The 17,962-nt window shown below is 35.7% G+C and overlaps 2 protein-coding genes and 1 pseudogene across 3 annotated transcripts; all 3 read left to right on the top strand.

The window, feature by feature from the left end:
- Positions 1–5,227: 5,227 nt before the first annotated feature.
- Positions 5,228–7,848, top strand: LOC143608433 (protein LNK2-like). The gene is made up of 5 exons (XM_077083476.1): positions 5,228–5,579; positions 6,686–6,950; positions 7,417–7,546; positions 7,632–7,779; positions 7,840–7,848. The coding sequence occupies exons 1-5, from the start codon at positions 5,556–5,558 to the stop codon at positions 7,846–7,848; spliced, it is 576 nt and encodes a 191-aa protein (XP_076939591.1). The 5' UTR covers positions 5,228–5,555.
- Positions 7,849–7,857: 9 nt separating this feature from the next.
- LOC143608432 (protein LNK2-like) lies at positions 7,858–9,454 on the top strand. Its single transcript, XM_077083475.1, has 3 exons — positions 7,858–8,316; positions 8,914–9,059; positions 9,145–9,454. Exons 1-3 carry the CDS (start codon positions 7,858–7,860, stop codon positions 9,407–9,409), a joined length of 870 nt encoding a protein of 289 aa, XP_076939590.1. The 3' UTR covers positions 9,410–9,454.
- A 1,688-nt stretch (positions 9,455–11,142) lies between these two features.
- On the top strand, positions 11,143–17,962 carry LOC143608370 (flowering time control protein FY-like; annotated as a pseudogene). Its single transcript, XR_013149245.1, has 18 exons — positions 11,143–11,455; positions 12,649–12,737; positions 12,847–12,915; positions 12,999–13,103; positions 13,183–13,278; positions 13,356–13,438; positions 13,511–13,582; positions 13,734–13,831; positions 13,924–13,983; positions 14,080–14,140; positions 14,870–14,957; positions 15,029–15,091; positions 15,181–15,259; positions 15,347–15,436; positions 16,090–16,181; positions 16,260–16,651; positions 17,271–17,444; positions 17,535–17,962. The product of XR_013149245.1 is annotated as a flowering time control protein FY-like (transcript).

Raw genomic sequence — 17,962 nt, 5'->3', positions numbered from 1 at the left:
ACGTTTCTTCTTCTCCAAGAAACGTAATCATTTTCTTTTATTATTTAAGAATACTCATTATTCATTAAATAATATTTTCATAACAAAGATTATATATACATATATACTTACACACAAATATATGTAATCACAATATTCAATACACAATCTTTTATTCATTTCTTTGTTATGTTTATATTTCTTTTCTTTTATCGAGGTATCGAGTATAACCTCGACTTAAGGCTCAAGCCTTTAATATAATATTGAATTATATTGAATTCGTTATTACGCCTAACCTTAGTGGCGTATAGAAACCCTAGGGACTCGAGCAGCACTCCAACGCCGCTTTAATCTTCTCGACACGCAAATCGAGGAACGCCAAATCCTCAACACTTGATGACACGACTTTCAAGACTCTTTGTCATCTTAACAACACCTTCTTGATTGAGTGTGGGTGAAGGGTGGTATAAACTTCGAAGAAATGTTGTTACACAAACGAGGGATCGGCACGCTTATCGAGGCAAATCGTTATATGTTCTATAGAGAGGCTAGAGAGAAGTGAGAGAGCAGATTTGGTGTGTGAAAATGATCTGCCCATGGCCGCTATTTATAGGCAATATTTTGGATCCCGTCGCGTACCGCGACGTAGGCCAGGCCAGTCATACACTAGACCTGCCACGTGTTGCCACGTGACAGGCACCGCTCCACGTGGCGACAGACGTTTCCACTGTGTGCCACGTGCACGTGTCACACATTGTCAGTCACCCTATCGCGTACCGCGATGGGTGTTTTCTTCTGACCTGTCGCGTACCGCGACGGTCAGGAAAATCAGAATTTACATTTTAAACCCTCCACTTTGGAATTTGGCAATTTTAGTCCCTAGACTTTGGAAAGTTGATACTTTGAACTCGAAATTTTCACGATGTTACATATAATATATTATAGTATGTATGTATAAAGGAATTTGGTCGGCCCTCAACCACCGTTAAGAGCTCGTCAACGACAACTGTAATTTGGGATTTCCGATTACTTTTTTAGTCTTTTCCCAAAATCGACAGCCGCATTCTTCGACGCCAATTGTTTGATGTCAATTTCACCTTCCAACGCCGACTTGCATAGATGGGATTGATTGAGCCATCCAGATCATAACCGCCGTCAAGATCTGTTTTGCTGGTTCACTCGGTGGGTCACCGGGACCGGTCCAACCGCCGCCCACAAAACCCGACCGGGTTTCTTAGAAAACAAGTCAAATACCATGACCTGGACCGGTATTAGTATCGAGTCTTGGTCGAGACCGGTCTGACCAGACGGGGCGGTCCGAGTTTCAAAACATTGGTTCCATTGGCTGTAGACGAGCTAGAGGGTGACTTTGCACCATCCCAAAGTTTTCGGATCATTGAAGCTTCTATGGTTTCGTCCTTCCAACCCATAAACGAGCTATTTACCATGCGAAGGCGAGGCTAAATTATTTGTCACTTAAGGTGTAGGGTTTTTGTACACACTAAATGTTTTTGTGATTTCTATCTAGAATTGCATTGAGGTTCGATTAGTCATGTGGTTGATCTAGCTTTATGTTTGTTTTGATTGATTAAACAACTGTTTTTATAGAATTCTTGTTTATCGCCAATTATTTGGTATGCGTTCATAAACATTTAGGATTGAGTTCTTATAGTCATTGAACCGTTTACCATTAATCATTGATCTATGTTGATTTTTATATTTAACGAACCAGTAATTAGGTAGATCGTGTTCAGTTGTGTCAATTAGTCGGATTGGGTTCTATGAACCGTCATAACCAAATTACAGTGTTTGGTAATTATATATCAATCTTAATAGGCGAGTCATGCCTATGTGATTATCCAGTTGATAGAAGTTACAGTTTTTCATTTTATTGCATTACCCGAACCTGAAGTGTGTGCATTTCTCAAATTGTTTTACAATCAAATCAATATTTAATCCGCTTGACATCATTTGTCCAAAATAGTATAAATAATTAAGAAACAATTAACTCGATTAGCACTTTCCATCGATTCCTAATTGATTCGACACTTTACTCGCCCTTATTAGTATATATAACTTTATAAATATTTTTTATTAATCTTTTGACATTTATCAATGGTTAAATTATTGGTATCATGACTAGAACACTTCACCAACCAATTACACATAAAAAGGTTCACATAACTATAGAGAATCATATTGTCATAATTTTTAGCCAATATTGAAGTTTACCGAATACATTCATTTATACATTTTGGCCTAAATTTAAGGATTTTGGCTTTCATTTATGCTTTTTGATGTCTATTTATGCAGTTTGGTCTCAATTTATGTATTTGGCATCCATTTATGGATTTTGGACTTCATTTCTCCGTTTGACTTTGATTTCTTCGTTTGGCTTACATTTCTTCATTTTTGGCTTCCATTTCTTCATTTCGGCTATCATTTACACATTTGGACATATATTTATGCATTTTGGCCCCTTTATATGCATTTTAGCCATCATTAATGCATTTTGGCTTTCATTTCTTCCTTTTTGCGTTTATTTTTACATTTTGGCTTTCATTTATGCATTTTGGCTTCTATAAGTATTTATGTATTTTGACCTCTATGTATGTATTTTTGGCTTCTATAATTATTTATGCATTTTGACCTCTATGTATGCATTTTGGCTTTCAATTATACATTTGGTATCTATTTATGCATTTGGCCTCCCGTTATGGATTTTGGCCTCCATTTATGCATTTTGACTTTTATTTCTTCGTTTGGTTTCACTTCTTCATTTTTGACTTTCATTTCTTCATTTTGGCATCCATTTACACATTTTAGCCTTCATTCGTGTCTTTTGGCCTTCATTCATGCCTTTTATCATCCGTTTATGCATTTTTGCCTCCATTTATGCATTTTTGCCTCAATGTATGCATCTTGACTTACATTTATGCATTTTAGTCTCCATTTTTTCGTTTGGCTTTCATTTCTTCATTTTGGCATCCATTTATTCATTAATCAATTGTTTAATAATATAAATTATCGTTAACGGTAATTAATTTCAATAACTATAGCTAAACATGTACATGTAAGTGACACGGAGATAGCAAGGTACCCAGACTAGGATCCAAAAACAAGACAACACGCTTTTACAAGAACACATCCACCTGCATCCATAAATGAAAGGAACTTTTCATCAACAAATCATGCGGCCTTTATATGTAAATATCAAAACTAAAAATAGTAGGGAGATCTTTTTAAACAAATATATAAACCAATGGTTAATAGGTTATATGCAAACCCACTACTAAACTAAACAATCGCACTCATTACCTATCTAAACAAAGAAACATCTTCAATCAAGGTACACCGGCATAACACGAAGGTTACACTGTAGTACATGAGATTCAAGCTAGCATGACTGAGGGCCGGCCTTTAGGGAGGGTGGGGTGTTCGACGGCCCCCGGCCCGACACCTCGTTAGGCCCGAAAATATTTAAAAAAAAATTATATGTACTTTTATGAATAATAAGATGTATATTTAATGTTTAAACCCAATTACATAACAACTAGTATGGCTTAGTGACAAAAATGTATTACTTTCAACCAAAATGTTGTGGGTTCTAGTCCCATTTGGAATATGTTTAAGCTTATTTTTATGTCCCCGTCGTGTAGCTCAGTTGGTTAAGGAGGCGTAAGACTTGGAACAATAAGTTAGAGGTCGTGGGTTCGAAACCGATCCTAAACGCCAATCGCCTTGCCGCTGAGTAAGACTGATTTACCTCTCACGTGATGGACCTGGGACGGTCTAGCGTGGGCCGGTTTGCGTGTCCGGAACAGCACGTTATTGGAACAATAAGCTTATTTTTATATAAAACCTTTTTACATAACTCAAATCATAACCAAGTGTGACCAATAAAAAATTTAATTGTTTAAAGCTAACAAAATACTCATTTTACTTCATCATCATCATCATCATCGTACTCAGTATATCCCACCAATAGCAAAGCTATAGTAGGGTCTGAGGAGGGTAAGATGTAGACAGCCTTACCTCTACCCCATAGGGATAGAGAGGCTGCTTCCGGTGAGACCCTCGGCTCGATAGTAGTTTTGCATCAAGCCTTGGACATAAGACACATAACACTCAACCATCGGGACACCGACCGATTGGTGCATGTACCCTTGTCTTTCGGCTATCAACGCCACCACATGATGCCTGATTAACCTTCCGCCACTTTTAACGTTATTTTCACGATATTGGTAAAATAACGTCAAAATACTCATTTTACTTGAGGCCTAAAAATATTTTCGCCTTCGGTCCAAAAAAAATTTTGACTTCTTAGAGCCGGGCCTGGCATTACTCTAATTTTTGCCTATGCAAGTCCAAAGCATTATGATCATGCAATATATAAATTCTGAATCAATAATACAAATTCTTTACAATAAATAAATTAAAATTAAAAAATAGTTTCACAATAATAGAAAAAGATAAAATCATAAATATAAAAAAATGAATCCATGAGGTATAAGGCTATCATCTACGGTAGGGGGCTTCGAAGCCCCTCTACCGTGCCGCGTCAGCGCCACGTAAGCACCGAGGCATCGAAGCCCACCCCAAAGATGCCCCATTATGGTTTAATGCCCCAAGAACGTCTATTTTTCTTTTATATATATGCTATATTTTTGTTTTTAATTAGTTCAACCTGCTATCTAAACCAACTGTACATATAAAAGAAATCAAGATACCTTCTTTTCTAACTATGTATAATTTACAGCTAAAATTATTGTATTATGGTCACTAGATACTCTAATTATTTTACCAACAGATTGAGTATAATAAAAATGTTTCAAACCATAACCCAAACGAAAACCACGTTCAGTATGCAATAGATGACCTTTTTAAGTTGTTTAATTTTCTTTTTTCATTATAATTGTTAAGGGACTTTTATAAGGAAAAAACCAGAAAGTATATTGGTTTTTTATAGTATTTACCCTACATATGCATGTATGTGTGTGTGAGAGATAGACAGAGAGGGCCCACATGATTTTCTGCCGCCCACCCCTCGTCGGCGCCCCTATGTGGTGTTTGCCGCCCACCATGCCCAAAAAAACCCCATCCACACCCCATAGCGTATGGTCTAAGCTGCGGGTCTATTATATAAATAAATTTGAAACAAACTAAATATTATCTGAATTTATCAGCTGTCGGAGCGCTGTCCAACTAATCAAATGAAAAAAAAAGTCAAAATAAGAAACTAAAACTAAAAATAGGAAAATCCAATCCACCAATAAAACAACCGATTTTGATCCATTTTTCCAAACCACACATTTTAGATACTGACTAAACTCCACCTCACACGTGTCCAACATAATATCCACCTCTCATTAATTCTGTTCGATCTAACCATCTACTTCTGGGTTATGTAACTTCATATTGCAACTGGGAGTTTTTACTTGTTGCTTGCTTGCTTATTCATGTTTTGTTTTGGGGACACAAGTTTTGAGAATAATCGGCCATGTGCGGGTTAAGACGTGTTGGATTATTAAGCTGCTTGGAACATAATAATAATATTGTTACCACAACTTACAACGATGTTTAACTGGGAAGACGAAGAGGTTAGTAGCTAGTTGTTTTTTTTTCTTTCTTTTTTTTTTTAAATAAATTATTTCTCATACTTTTATTATGGCCTTAGTGTTTGTTATAAGTAATATGATTCATATTTCTTCTCACTAGAGCATAAATGTTTTTTTTTTTAAATAATGCCTTCTATAGTAATATAGTATCTATACTGCTAGAGTTTGTCTGGGTGTGTGTTTTAATAATTGTGGTTGCAGCTGAATGTTTTTGATGTGTTTAGAAGGAATGAGATTGCTTGGGTGATAGGTGATTCTATACCGTTGACCGACCAAACACACTCTTTTTTTCATTCCTCACAATGTTCTATTATTTTCCGCATGTCATTCATGCATACCAACACACTAACTTACACCTTAGACCCCAAATCCTTAATTAAGATGCTATTGTAATGGTTTTGTGTATTTTGATTTTTTGTGGTTTAGCAAGTGCTTAGGAGATCATCCCGACTTTTGGTTTGTGTTTAGTAGGGATGTTTTATATTAGAGTTGGTTTTCTTATTGTTTTGGGCTTAGATAACCTTAGGGATATGTCCCGGGTTGTTATGTGCCTTTGTTTGTATTCTTTTACTCTTTCTAGTAAAGTTTGCTGGGGGCTCGTCACTTTTCTAAAATAAAATAATAATAATAAATAATAATAATCCATTACTTAGGCAAAACCATATGAACCATCTATGTAATTAACTCTTATCTAATTGGTCTAAAATGCGAAAAACGGGGTCGGATTTTAGGGGTGTTATAAGGGGTAATGTACACAACCTCTGAATCGATGGCACATGTACTTATACCAACAGGTTTGCTTCTTTTGGTTCTAGTGGTGGCATCATATCATTCCTTTGTTACAACACTAGACTGTGTTGGTGAGCTTTGTCCCATTTAGAGAACCATTCATCCTGACGAACACTATTTGTGTACAATAGAAATGGCAAATACTCTACACACCAACGAAGGCGGTTGCCTGACTACACACACAGAAATAGTCATCTTGTGCAAAGTTTCATAATTTGAGAAGTAGATGTTATATGTGTGTGTGTTTTAAATTTGTAACAGAGAGATGGAACTTATATTTATCTTATGAATATTTTCAGATTACAAATATTATATGGGGGGAGGAAAGTGAAAATAAAGATCACATTGTGACATATCCTGCTGAAACTTATGGAAAGCCGCCTAATAAGGAAGTTGCTAATGTGAAGCTTATTCAAAACACAACTGCTTCTGATAATATAACCATATCAGGACAAGAGAACGATACAAAATATGGCTTGGATGGAAGGGCTTCATCTGATGAATTTGGTTCACTGCTTGGTTTATCTTCATCAAAGGCTACAAAGGTGGATCATGAACACTCAGGTACTTAGTTATAATACAATGCTGAGTAATATAACACAATGTCAAGTAATATAACATGCTGAGTAATATAACACAATGCCGAGAAAAAAGACACAATGACAAAAATAAACAAAAGACGCAATGATAAATAAAAAGACACAATGATCTGAACCAAAAAAATCAAAATCTACAAGCTAAAAATGAAAAGCGAAAAGCTAAAATCTAATATCGTAGAGTTCGATGAGATGATTCCAATGCCACTAGTTTGAGTTCAATCTACGGCTTCCTATTTTAAAACACTATATTTTTAACTCAACCCATATATGGTATAATATTTACTTTGTGTTTTTTATACTAAAAGAGTTGACCATAAGCTCAATCAACCCATTCATAAAACAAATGGTTCAAAAATACTAAAATAGACACAATCACACATAAATATGCTCTATACTTTTTATACTAAAATACCACCACTGATTTTTTACAGATGAAAAAGCTCAAGTAGATAATGGTTCTCAAATTTTTGACAATCAGGCTGTCGACAGGGTTCGAAGTAATTTTGTTGATTATGGTTGGGCCAATGTCGGGAGCTTTGATGATCTTGATAGAATGCTAAGGTAATGTAATTTACTTCAGATCTTTTGCATATAATATATATTTATTTTATTCCTGATGTTATTCATCTCAAGTGGTGTTCTGCAGCAACCATGACCTGGAGTTGTGGCCATCTACTAAGGATGTTATTGGCTGTTCGGAGAATCTGGAAATGCTGTCTATGAACTCCCAAAGTATAAATTTAGCAGATTATTTTGAAACTAAATCAAGAGTCATAAAAGATGAAAAACAAACGGTAATTTTTGTATACATATTTTAAAACTGTAAGTAAACTTTAGAGTTATATATGTTTCAGTACTGTTAGTGTGCACAGATGAAAAATGAAGTTGGACAGTTTAGACAACATAGCAAAACATCTTGTTTAAGTAACCAAGAAACCGAGTCTTTTGGGTACACGCAATTCATAAATGCATGTCCGTCTCCTAGAGATCATAGCATGCATTCAGCAACGACGCGTGAGCAAGTGTCATATCTTTCGGACAGAAGTACTCCTTTGATCATGACACCTCAGGAAAAAATTGAAAAATTAAGGAGGCGGCAGCAAATGCGGGCTTTGCTTGCGATTCGTAAGAAACAACAGGAGATAAGTCATCAGGATGATATTTCAAACCTTGAAATAGAAAGCCATCATGTGCAGTTTGCGAGAACTAGTAGAGTGGAAGTTGATCAAAGTGTGAGCAGTCAGAGTGATTCAGTTGGAAGACATGTGCTGATGGATAAAACCGCATTGGCAGATACTGTTGTACAACAATTTCAAAATGTTATTGCAGGGGTGAGTATTATATTCATACTCACAAAACGGGTGGTTGGTTGGTCAAAACATGACTAAGTTATTACTACAAAAATCTTTCATTATACATATGATAATTCAACTGCTAAGGATAAAATGATTTAGGAAGTTTTATGCTATAAAAATTCACTTTGAACGATTTCGACTGTTGTACATAATACAACGTGTTAGGCAACCTTTTCCTAAGTAAATCGGTCAAAATAGCCACCTTTAATTCATAACAACAGATATAGCACTTGATCTTGTGAATAGGGGTGTGCAAAAAAATCTAAATATTCCGGTTATCTGAAATATATATTTTTTTAAATTATTAAATAATAAATATTAGTTAGAAATTTTGGATAGGCCTTCTGTAAACTTTTGGGTATTTCAGGTATCCGAAATAATCTTTTTAATAATTATTTTGTATTTCTTTTTAAATTATCAAGTAATCAAATATTTTTTAGAATTCGGATATCCGTTTATTTCCAAATTTCGGATTCGAATATTTGATATTTTCAGATATCCAAATTTCGGATATTTGAAACTTAGATATTCAACTTTAAAGATTTGTGATGTTAATGAAGTGATTTGGTGCAGTTGAGCATTCAAATGAGGGTTTGTATCAGAGATAGCTTGTTTCGTTTGGCTCAAGGTGCTTTGCGGAGAAAAAATGATGGCACTACCAACAAAAGAAGCAATGATGGCACCAGTGTTGTCTTGGAAAGACTAAGCAGTACAAAAAGGTTAGTATAACCTTATAAAACACAGTGTTGGTATATGCCATGTGCTGAAAACATGTTAAAGCTAACATTCATTCCTTTATGACAGTTCAACAAGAACACCAGATGTAGAAACAAAGACTAATCCCATTGATCGTGTTGTGGCTCGCTTGCTTTTTCATACGCCACCTCGGGAACTTGTGCAATCACCATCGGAAGCAACAACCACTCCAATAGTCAGTTTTCTTGCATGGTTGAAAATAGTACAACTAATGGTAATAGATTGTAGAATGAAGCCCATTCACTTACAAGGTTTTGCATGGTATTTTGGATCAAATACAAATGAAATTTATCATTCGAACTACGCAAAGTGAAGAAGAGAAAGATGTGGTGGCGAAATTGTAATTACTTTGAATAGAGTAATTATGTTGTAATAATTCTTGTGCTATCGTAATTACACTATAGTTTTACAACTAGCATAGTAACTATTATACTGCTTTAAATGTGTTTTAGTGTAATAATAATTAATACACATTAGTTGTGTAAGAAATATGTTATATAGTGTTATTATTACGCTATTTGCAAAAAAGCTACCACATGTTTTTTGTTTCACTTCATACGCTTCGAAACGTGCTCCAATTCTCGTGTGGGGGTGTTTGTGCGTGTGACGTGGTAATCCCTATAATCGCCTAACGTGTATGATATATGTGAAATCATGATTTTTAATGAGTTAGTGAATATGCATCTAATCTAGGATATTTCTGTAACGTGCGTCTAGTTATTGTTTAAAAATTGTACGGATATTACGGATTGTCACAGATTCAATAGACTACCACTCTTTCCATTACACTGAGGGGTGACTTATGTTATAAAACCAAAAAATTATGTATAAAAAACATATAATTTTTTTAAACAATTTTGGGTCTCTCGAGAGAATGGATACGGGTCTGTCATAAATTGACAAATTGACTTTTAATAGTCCAACCTTTTTGCGGTTGGCCGATTATAATCTCGTTTCCGAAAATAGTGGCCACCGAAACTAGTTGTTTTCATTTGAACTCCGTTAAGTTTTTTTTCCCTTCAAATGTCAAGCTGATAAATTAATATTTTTGATTCGAATGAGGATACGAGTCGATTGATGCAAAACTCACCTCAAAATGTGCCCATTCGTCATGTGGGGTGTTTGTGCGGGTGACACGGTAATCCCTATAATCGGCTAACGTGTATGATATACGTGAAATCAATTGTGTTAGACTTTTGATGATTTAGTGAATATGCATCTAATCTAGGATATTTTTGTAATGTAGTTGCGTCTAGTTATTGTTTAAGAATTATACGGATATTACGGGTTTTCACAGATTCCATAGATTGCCATTCTTTCCATTGCATCAAGAAACGACTTATGTTATAAAACCAAATTATGTATTAAAGCATATAATTTTTTTTAACAATTTTGGGGCTCTCAAGAGAATGGACCTGGGTCTGTCACCCTCCTCGCCTCCGTTTAGGCCGACTACGAACCATGTTCCTTAGCCGCAACGCGTGAAGTGGTTGATTATTAAAATTAGGGGCGAAGTTGTTGACAGGGCCTGAAACCGACACGAAAAAAACTAGGTTTGGGTCGATTAAAATGACCCGTTGTAGACGGGTCGGGTTCGGGTAGCCCGTAAAAGACGGGTTGACCCATTAACCCGTTTAACTATTAAAAAAACATTATATATATATATCAGTGTTTTTTCGGTTTTTTATTTTTCTGAATTATATCAATTTTGTTTAATTTTTTGATAAATAACTTAAATAGTCCATGTTCATGTTGACCCGAATTTATATTTCTACGAAAATGCGCCACTGTGAGTTAAAAATTTAAAATTGAAATCTTTAGACACAAATAATAATCTGTGTCGGGTTCATGTTCAAATTTCCACCTCCAACTCACAACTAGCCCTAAGTCCCTAACTAAAAATCGTTAGCGTTGTGTATGTAATTTAAGATTTTATTTCTTTTCTTTATCGACATGACGGTGTAAGAAAATACATCACATCAACATCTCGTGTTGTTTGACAAACCCTAATAATTATAATAATAATAATAAAAATAATAATAATAATAATAATAATAATAATTTTCCATTCATAAACAATCCTGATTTCTTAGGCTTCAATTAGTTAAAAGGATGATGTACAATGATCCTCAACAGCAACAGCAACAGCAGCAGCAGCAGCCAATGTATCACCAGCCACCACCACCACCACCGCAGCAGATGATGCAACACCACCAGCAACAGCAACAGCCGCCACTGCCTCATCAATTCCAGCAGCAGATGATGCGTCAGTCTTCTGCTTCTTCCACTACTCTCGGTGGTGGTTACCAGGACTATCACCAACAGCAACAGCAACCTCCTCCTCATCCCGCTTTCGACGGTTAGCCCTTTATGAATTTCTACTTGTATTAGTTAGGGTTTTGCTTTTACCCTTTAGAGTTTTTGGTTCCAACAATGAGTCAGTTCAATTGGAGTCCGTTTGTGTCGGAATACATAATTCTGTTTACTTAAGCTGGTTACATTCATCATCATAGATGGATGAACTTGTGATTGTTGTTTAAACTTGTTATTAGGGGATGCATTCAAAAACTTTATATTTATGCAATATTTTATGTCGGTGCACACCAACTGTTTGACGGAATGTCTGACTCAAGTTATGTTGATAAACTTTATAACTCGGGTTACGGTCCTCAGTCGGGTAATTGCCCGAACCCTGACTGAGACCGATTCACAGCAATTATCAAGACCGAAACATAACCAGGAAGAGTTGGGTAGGTCTGGGTTCGGGTTTTACGGGTTTTTTTTGGTTTGGACGTAAGTATGCACACCCCTAACAACAACCATACCCAGTAAAATCCTACTCATAGCAAGGCTATTGGTATGGTATTGGTATTGTGAGATGTAGGCAGACCGTACCTCTATCCCAAGAAGAGGTAGTGCTAGTGTGCTAGTGCTGTACCTCTTAACATACACACAACATCATAGAACAAGACACAACCACAATGGTAGACGGCAGTTGCAAGCAAAGTCTGCCTAAGGTGTACACTCTCCTAAAGGTCATTAACCCTAATATGTCCTCAGAGAGGTGTAACTCTATCAAATCATGCCTAACCCGCTCATCCTAAGTTAGTTTGGGTCTGCCCCTAAACTTTCTCCCCTCCACAATGCAGGTTTCCACTGCTATGCTGGTGGTGTCACCTGCCTCCTCTTCACATGCCCAAACCATCTCAGCATCCCTTCCCTTATCGTATCTGAAATACTAGCCACCCCTATTCTTTCCCTAAAAACATCATTTCTTATCTGGTCTATTTTGTAACAATTGAGTCTTGTCTTGTTTGAGAATCAACTACAAATTCTCTTTACTTTGTTGATTGACCTGTTATAGTTTTCTTGTTTCTGGACGTTATAGTGTCGTGTTGTTTGTTCATTACTTATCTTTAGCATTCTGTTTCTATCTTTTAGCTGTTAATGCTAGTCGCTAGTTTATCTTCAATATTTATCCTTTTGTTATAATTTGGTTTTTTTGGTTATGGTTAGTTGTTTTCTTTTCCATTACTAAATCTTGTGCCGCAGGCCATGACAACTTTGCTGCCAAAAGGATGAGGAAAATCGGACAGCGAAGAGCTGTTGATTACACAAGCACTGTCGTGCGACATATGCAGGTAACATTCTTTTAGATAACCGTTCTTGTTTTCATGTTGATCTATAACATACGCTTTATCTGGCCTGCAAGTATTTTTATATTATATTTGCGTATAAATTTCTATGCAGACTCGTTTATGGCAACAAGATTCACGAGACAGAACAGTATTACAACCTACACCAGCTGCAGCAATTGATGTCAGGAAGCATTCTCGTTAACACAACATGATTGAATGTAGCATGCTAATCTAAACATGTTTATCATGTTATTTTGTATGCAGATGTTACCGACAGTTGCATATTCAGATAATCCATCCACCAGCTTTGCTGCAAAGTTTGTTCACACATCACTTAACAAAAACCGCTGTTCAATCAACCGTGTTCTGGTAAAATTCTTAAGAAACATTAGCATACACTTATTTACATATGAACCTGTATTGTTCTGACACATGCATTTATTTGAAGTGGACCCCGACTGGCAGGCGACTTATAACTGGTTCACACAGCGGAGAATTCACATTATGGAACGGTCAATCTTTCAATTTTGAAATGATTCTGCAGGTATGCTGATTTATGCGTCTTATTGTTACTTATGTTTGATGAACTGCTGAGACTTGTCATAATATTTGAATTTACAGGCTCATGATCAGCCAATCAGATCTATGGTATGGAGTTATAATGACAATTGGATGGTCACGGGTGATGATGGAGGCTCTATAAAGTAACAAACCTCATGATTTTTGTGTACTTGTTAATTTGTAGTTTTTGAAGTTCATATGTTGAATGTGTTTAGGTATTGGCAAAACAACATGAACAATGTGAAAGCTAATAAATCTGCACATAAGGAATCTGTTCGTGATCTAAGGTATAAATATATTTTTTTCATTATGTCTAATAAATCTGCACATAAGGAATCTGTTCGTGATCTAAGGTATAGATATATTTTTTTCATTATGTCCAGAATTTTCTTGTGCATTTTGCCATTTATTATAAGTTGACTTTCTACTTGTTAACAGCTTTTCTAGAACAGATTTAAAGTTCTGTTCATGTTCTGATGACACAACTGTTAAAGTTTGGGACTTTGCTCGTTGCCAGGAAGAACGTTCTTTAACCGGTAATGTTTTGTAGAATGTCTATTTACACTGTTTTCACTAGTTGTAACTGTCAAATAAAGATAACTGTAATATGTGGTTTTAACTCAGGCAGGCCATGGTTGGGATGTGAAGAGTGTTGACTGGCACCCTACCAAGTCTTTGCTAGTTTCTGGTACCATTTACTTTTATATGTAATGTTATTCGAAATGTTTATTATTATTCTTTTGGTGTAATAGACTAATTTATATATTTTTTTGTGTTTTATTAGGTGGGAAAGACAATCTTGTGAAGCTCTGGGATGCTAGATCTGGAAGAGAATTATCTTCATTGTTAGTGCAAATGATATTTAATATTATTATATCTGTTCATACTGTTTGGATGTTGCAATTTTGTCTCACTTGGTTATGAATGGGTTTGTAAACGAACCGGACAATGACGAACAGAGCATGTTTGTGCTCGTACATTTAAATTTACCGAACAAAGGACTGAACTCGAAAAGTTAAACTAAAAGGCCGGTCTTCTTGTTCGTGTTCCTTTACGAAAATGTGCATGTTCATGTTCGTTCCTTAACAGTATAAACGAACGGTTCATGAGCATATACAAACGGACATAACAGAACATAGATGAAAGAACATAACTGAGTGAGCACCAATTAGAAGTAAATTGAACGTCTATCTATTTGGTCTAAAAAATTAATAAAACTTGTCTAAATTGTAATGGGCGGTATCTTAATTTCATAAACTATACTAAATTATATAGCCCTAAAAATTGAAATGAATATATAAACAAACATGCATGTACAAAAGTAAACAAACGTTTATGAATATAAATTAACAAACAAGGCATGTGCTCATGTTGGTTTGTTTAACTAAATTAGCGAACATAAACGAACTTTCTGCTACTTCACTTAACGTTTTGTTCGTTTACTGGTCTAGTTCGAATGCTTGTAACCTTCAAAATTGTTTTATACAAAGATTTAGGTTCTTGTTGTAAGTTGGAACATATTATTTTTGAAATCTTAAATAACACGTTAATTAGTTAATGCTTTACGTATGCAGTCATGGGCACAAGAATACCGTTCTTTGTGTGAAATGGAATCAAAATGGTAATTGGGTATTAACTGCTTCTAAGGATCAAATTATCAAGGTGCATCTTCTTAATCTTCTTTTCATATTACTTTCTCATGTGGGTTGAATAACCATTTTCTACTCTTTCAGCTATATGACATTAGGGCTACGAAAGAACTGCAATTTTTCGTGGTCATAAGAAGGATGTTACTGGTTAGTGCATTACTATTACATTTTGCCATACACATAAGAAATGTGTTTTATCCTATATATCTTTTATTTACACTTTTTTTTAATGTTAGCACTTGCTTGGCATCCATTTCATGAGGAGTATTTTGTCAGTGGGAGTTTCGATGGATCAATCTTTCACTGGCTAGTTGGGTAATATGTTCTTATATGTGAAATTAAATTCTTGCTACTTGTTTTGCTAGAAATTAGTTTTAATTTTTAATTTATTATAATACACAGACATGAAACTCCACAAATTGAAATTCAGAATGCACATGATAGCGGTGTTTGGGATCTTGCATGGCATCCCATTGGGTATCTTCTTTGCAGGTACAACTTTAATGCAACTTATTTTTTACATGTTTTAAATTAACTGTTACATATATTTATTTATTTTTGGCTTTCCAAGTTTGAAGACCTGTAAATGAACCGAACAACCACGCACATGGCATGTTTGTATTCGTTTGGTTCACTTTAACTGAACAAGTGATTGAACATGAACAGTTGAGCAAACGGAGTGTGCTTGTTTGTGTTCGTTCTTCAAGAAACTGAATGTGTTCATGTTTGTTTGTTAATGGTATAAACGAACGTTTTATGAGCATAAACGAACAGATATAACTGAACATAGATGAACGAATATAAGCAAGCACAATTGAGCAACTCCAATTAAAAGTTGGCTTAAACATCAATCTGTTGGGCGTTAGATAAAACTAGACTAAATTGTAATGCTCCTAAACAATTTTTAAATGAGTATATAAACAGACAAACATAAATTAACAAAAACGAACATATATGAATGATCAAGACGTGTTCATGTTCGTTCGTTTAACTAAATGATCAAAAGGTTTTGCTCATGTTTGTTAGTTTATTAAATAAACAAACAGAATTGAACTTTCAGCCAAATAGTTCACGGACAATTCACTGAACGTTCAGTTCATTAACTTGAAGTTTCTAATGCCGAAGTCATGTAATTATTGATGCAGTGGCAGCAGTGACAACACAACAAAGTTTTGGTGCAGAAATAGGCCAGGTGATCCAGCTCGTGATAAATTCGGCATGGGTAATAATAATCAAGGTTTGTAGTTTCATTTCTAGATATTAATTAACATGCGCTTATTGCCTTTTTTAATGATTTATTTATTATTTTAACAAGGTTACAATGAACAAAATTCCGGTCTTGCGGAACGCATGCCTGTCGGTTTTCTGGGGCCCGAGCCACCAACTACCCCCGGACCATTTGCTGGATTGAATCGGAACGAAGGCACTATTCCCGGGATTGGAGTTGCAATGCCACTGTCGTTAGATACATCACAGGGAGACCAAAAACCGCCCATATCCTCATCAATGCCCCTAGGTGCACCACCATTACCACCAGGCCCACATCCGTCACTGTTTCAACAACCATATCAACAAAACCCACAGCAACACCACCAGCAACTGCAGCCACTGCAACATCCAACTCATATGCCACTTTTGCCACATTCTCATTTACCCCGCCCATCGCTCCCGATGCCACCTCATAACATGCCCATGCATGGTCAAATGGTAATCTTTTATGGGGAACTTTCATGTAAAACAAAAGTTATCTATGCCCTTACGAAGTAATTAAAATATCAGCCATCAGATATACCCAATTTGTTAATAACAATTTAGTAAATTACCATTTTACCCTTGTTTTTCTAAAACTTAAAACTTTCAGTATACTCATCTTTAATCAATTTTTTTTATTTACCCAATTTAGCTTAAATTTTTACCCAATTTTATTTATAACAAAAGAAACTAACAGTGAACAGAAGTCGGCATCTGATTTGAGTTGGATTACTATTCTCTGTCATGCTTCTTATTAGAACATATAGTTTCAGTTGTTCGATTATCTGCTGTCGAGAGAACAAAATAGGAGAGATGATGCTTGTCGTCAATGTCGATTAAAATCTAAATAAAAAATAGGGTTTAAACAAATATATTGGTTAGGGGTAGGATGGTCATTAAGTAAAAATTCATTAGAGTTGGGTATACACATGATATTTTTTGATTTGGCTGGGTATATACAATATTTTTCAAGTTTGTAAGGGTACATATGAAACTAATCCATCTTTTATGCTGATTCGGTTTTGTTTACTTTTTACATTTGGTTGGTGGTTACCGTTTCATTGATGTGGTGCAGGGTACAATGAACCAGATGGGCCCACCTATGCAGCAAGGCCATTTTATGGGCATGAACCCCATGCATTCAGGGCCGGGAGGTGCACCACCAGGCAGCATTCCAAATATGCAGGGGCCGTTTAACCGACCTCAAGGGGCACCGATGCCCCCAATGCCAGGGTTAGGTCCTTATCAGGTAAGATATGTAAACTGTTGGATTTTTTATTTTATTTTAAAGTGTCTTGTTATTATTAGTTGTGACTTGGAATTTACATTTGTTATGAAGCCTGGGAATCCAAGTGGTGGTGTGATGGGAACGGGTCAACAAAATTTTCGTACGCCTACGGGAATTGCACCACCGCTGCCGCCTGGACCGCCGCCACATGGACAAGCGCCTCAGTAGGACTATGTTGTACATCTGATTGTCTTTTGGTTGGAGCACATTGCGGTCAAATTGGGATGGATGAATGTTGAGGGTTTTTACCATGTGTTGGGAAGGAAAAGGATGGTGTATTAACTGTTATTGGTTTTATAATTGCATGTTTGAATATACTGATTTTGACAAGTAATCAAATGTGTCTTTTAGTTGTTGGATTATATATGAATGAATGATAACTCTCATTTTGTTGGTTTTGTTTTTAGTTATATAATATACTTATATGATATGGTGCCGTCACACAATTAAGTTTTGGATGATGTTGATATAGATATATA

The sequence above is a fragment of the Bidens hawaiensis genome, unplaced genomic scaffold (genome assembly GCF_021521415.1).
Source record: "Bidens hawaiensis isolate Kalapana, Puna unplaced genomic scaffold, B.hawaiensis_p1.1 tig00419365_1, whole genome shotgun sequence".
NCBI lineage: Eukaryota > Viridiplantae > Streptophyta > Magnoliopsida > Asterales > Asteraceae > Bidens > Bidens hawaiensis.
The sequence above is the reverse complement of the archived record's forward strand: the minus strand, read 5'-3'. Positions and strand labels throughout refer to the sequence as shown.

What these genes read in the sequence shown, in the direction of transcription:
- LOC143608433 (XM_077083476.1), top strand. Translation starts at nt 5,556, where the DNA reads ATGTTTAACTGGGAAGACGAAGAG. An exon ending in TTAACTGGGAAGACGAAGAG is followed by an intron (nt 5,580 to 6,685) that starts GTTAGTAGCTAG and finishes GAATATTTTCAG; the next exon opens with ATTACAAATATTATATGGGG. An exon ending in GATCTTGATAGAATGCTAAG is followed by an intron (nt 7,547 to 7,631) that starts GTAATGTAATTT and finishes GGTGTTCTGCAG; the next exon opens with CAACCATGACCTGGAGTTGT.
- LOC143608432 (XM_077083475.1), top strand. Translation starts at nt 7,858, where the DNA reads ATGAAAAATGAAGTTGGACAGTTTAGACAACATAGCAAAACATCTTGT. An exon ending in TTCAAAATGTTATTGCAGGG is followed by an intron (nt 8,317 to 8,913) that starts GTGAGTATTATA and finishes GATTTGGTGCAG; the next exon opens with TTGAGCATTCAAATGAGGGT. An exon ending in AGACTAAGCAGTACAAAAAG is followed by an intron (nt 9,060 to 9,144) that starts GTTAGTATAACC and finishes CCTTTATGACAG; the next exon opens with TTCAACAAGAACACCAGATG.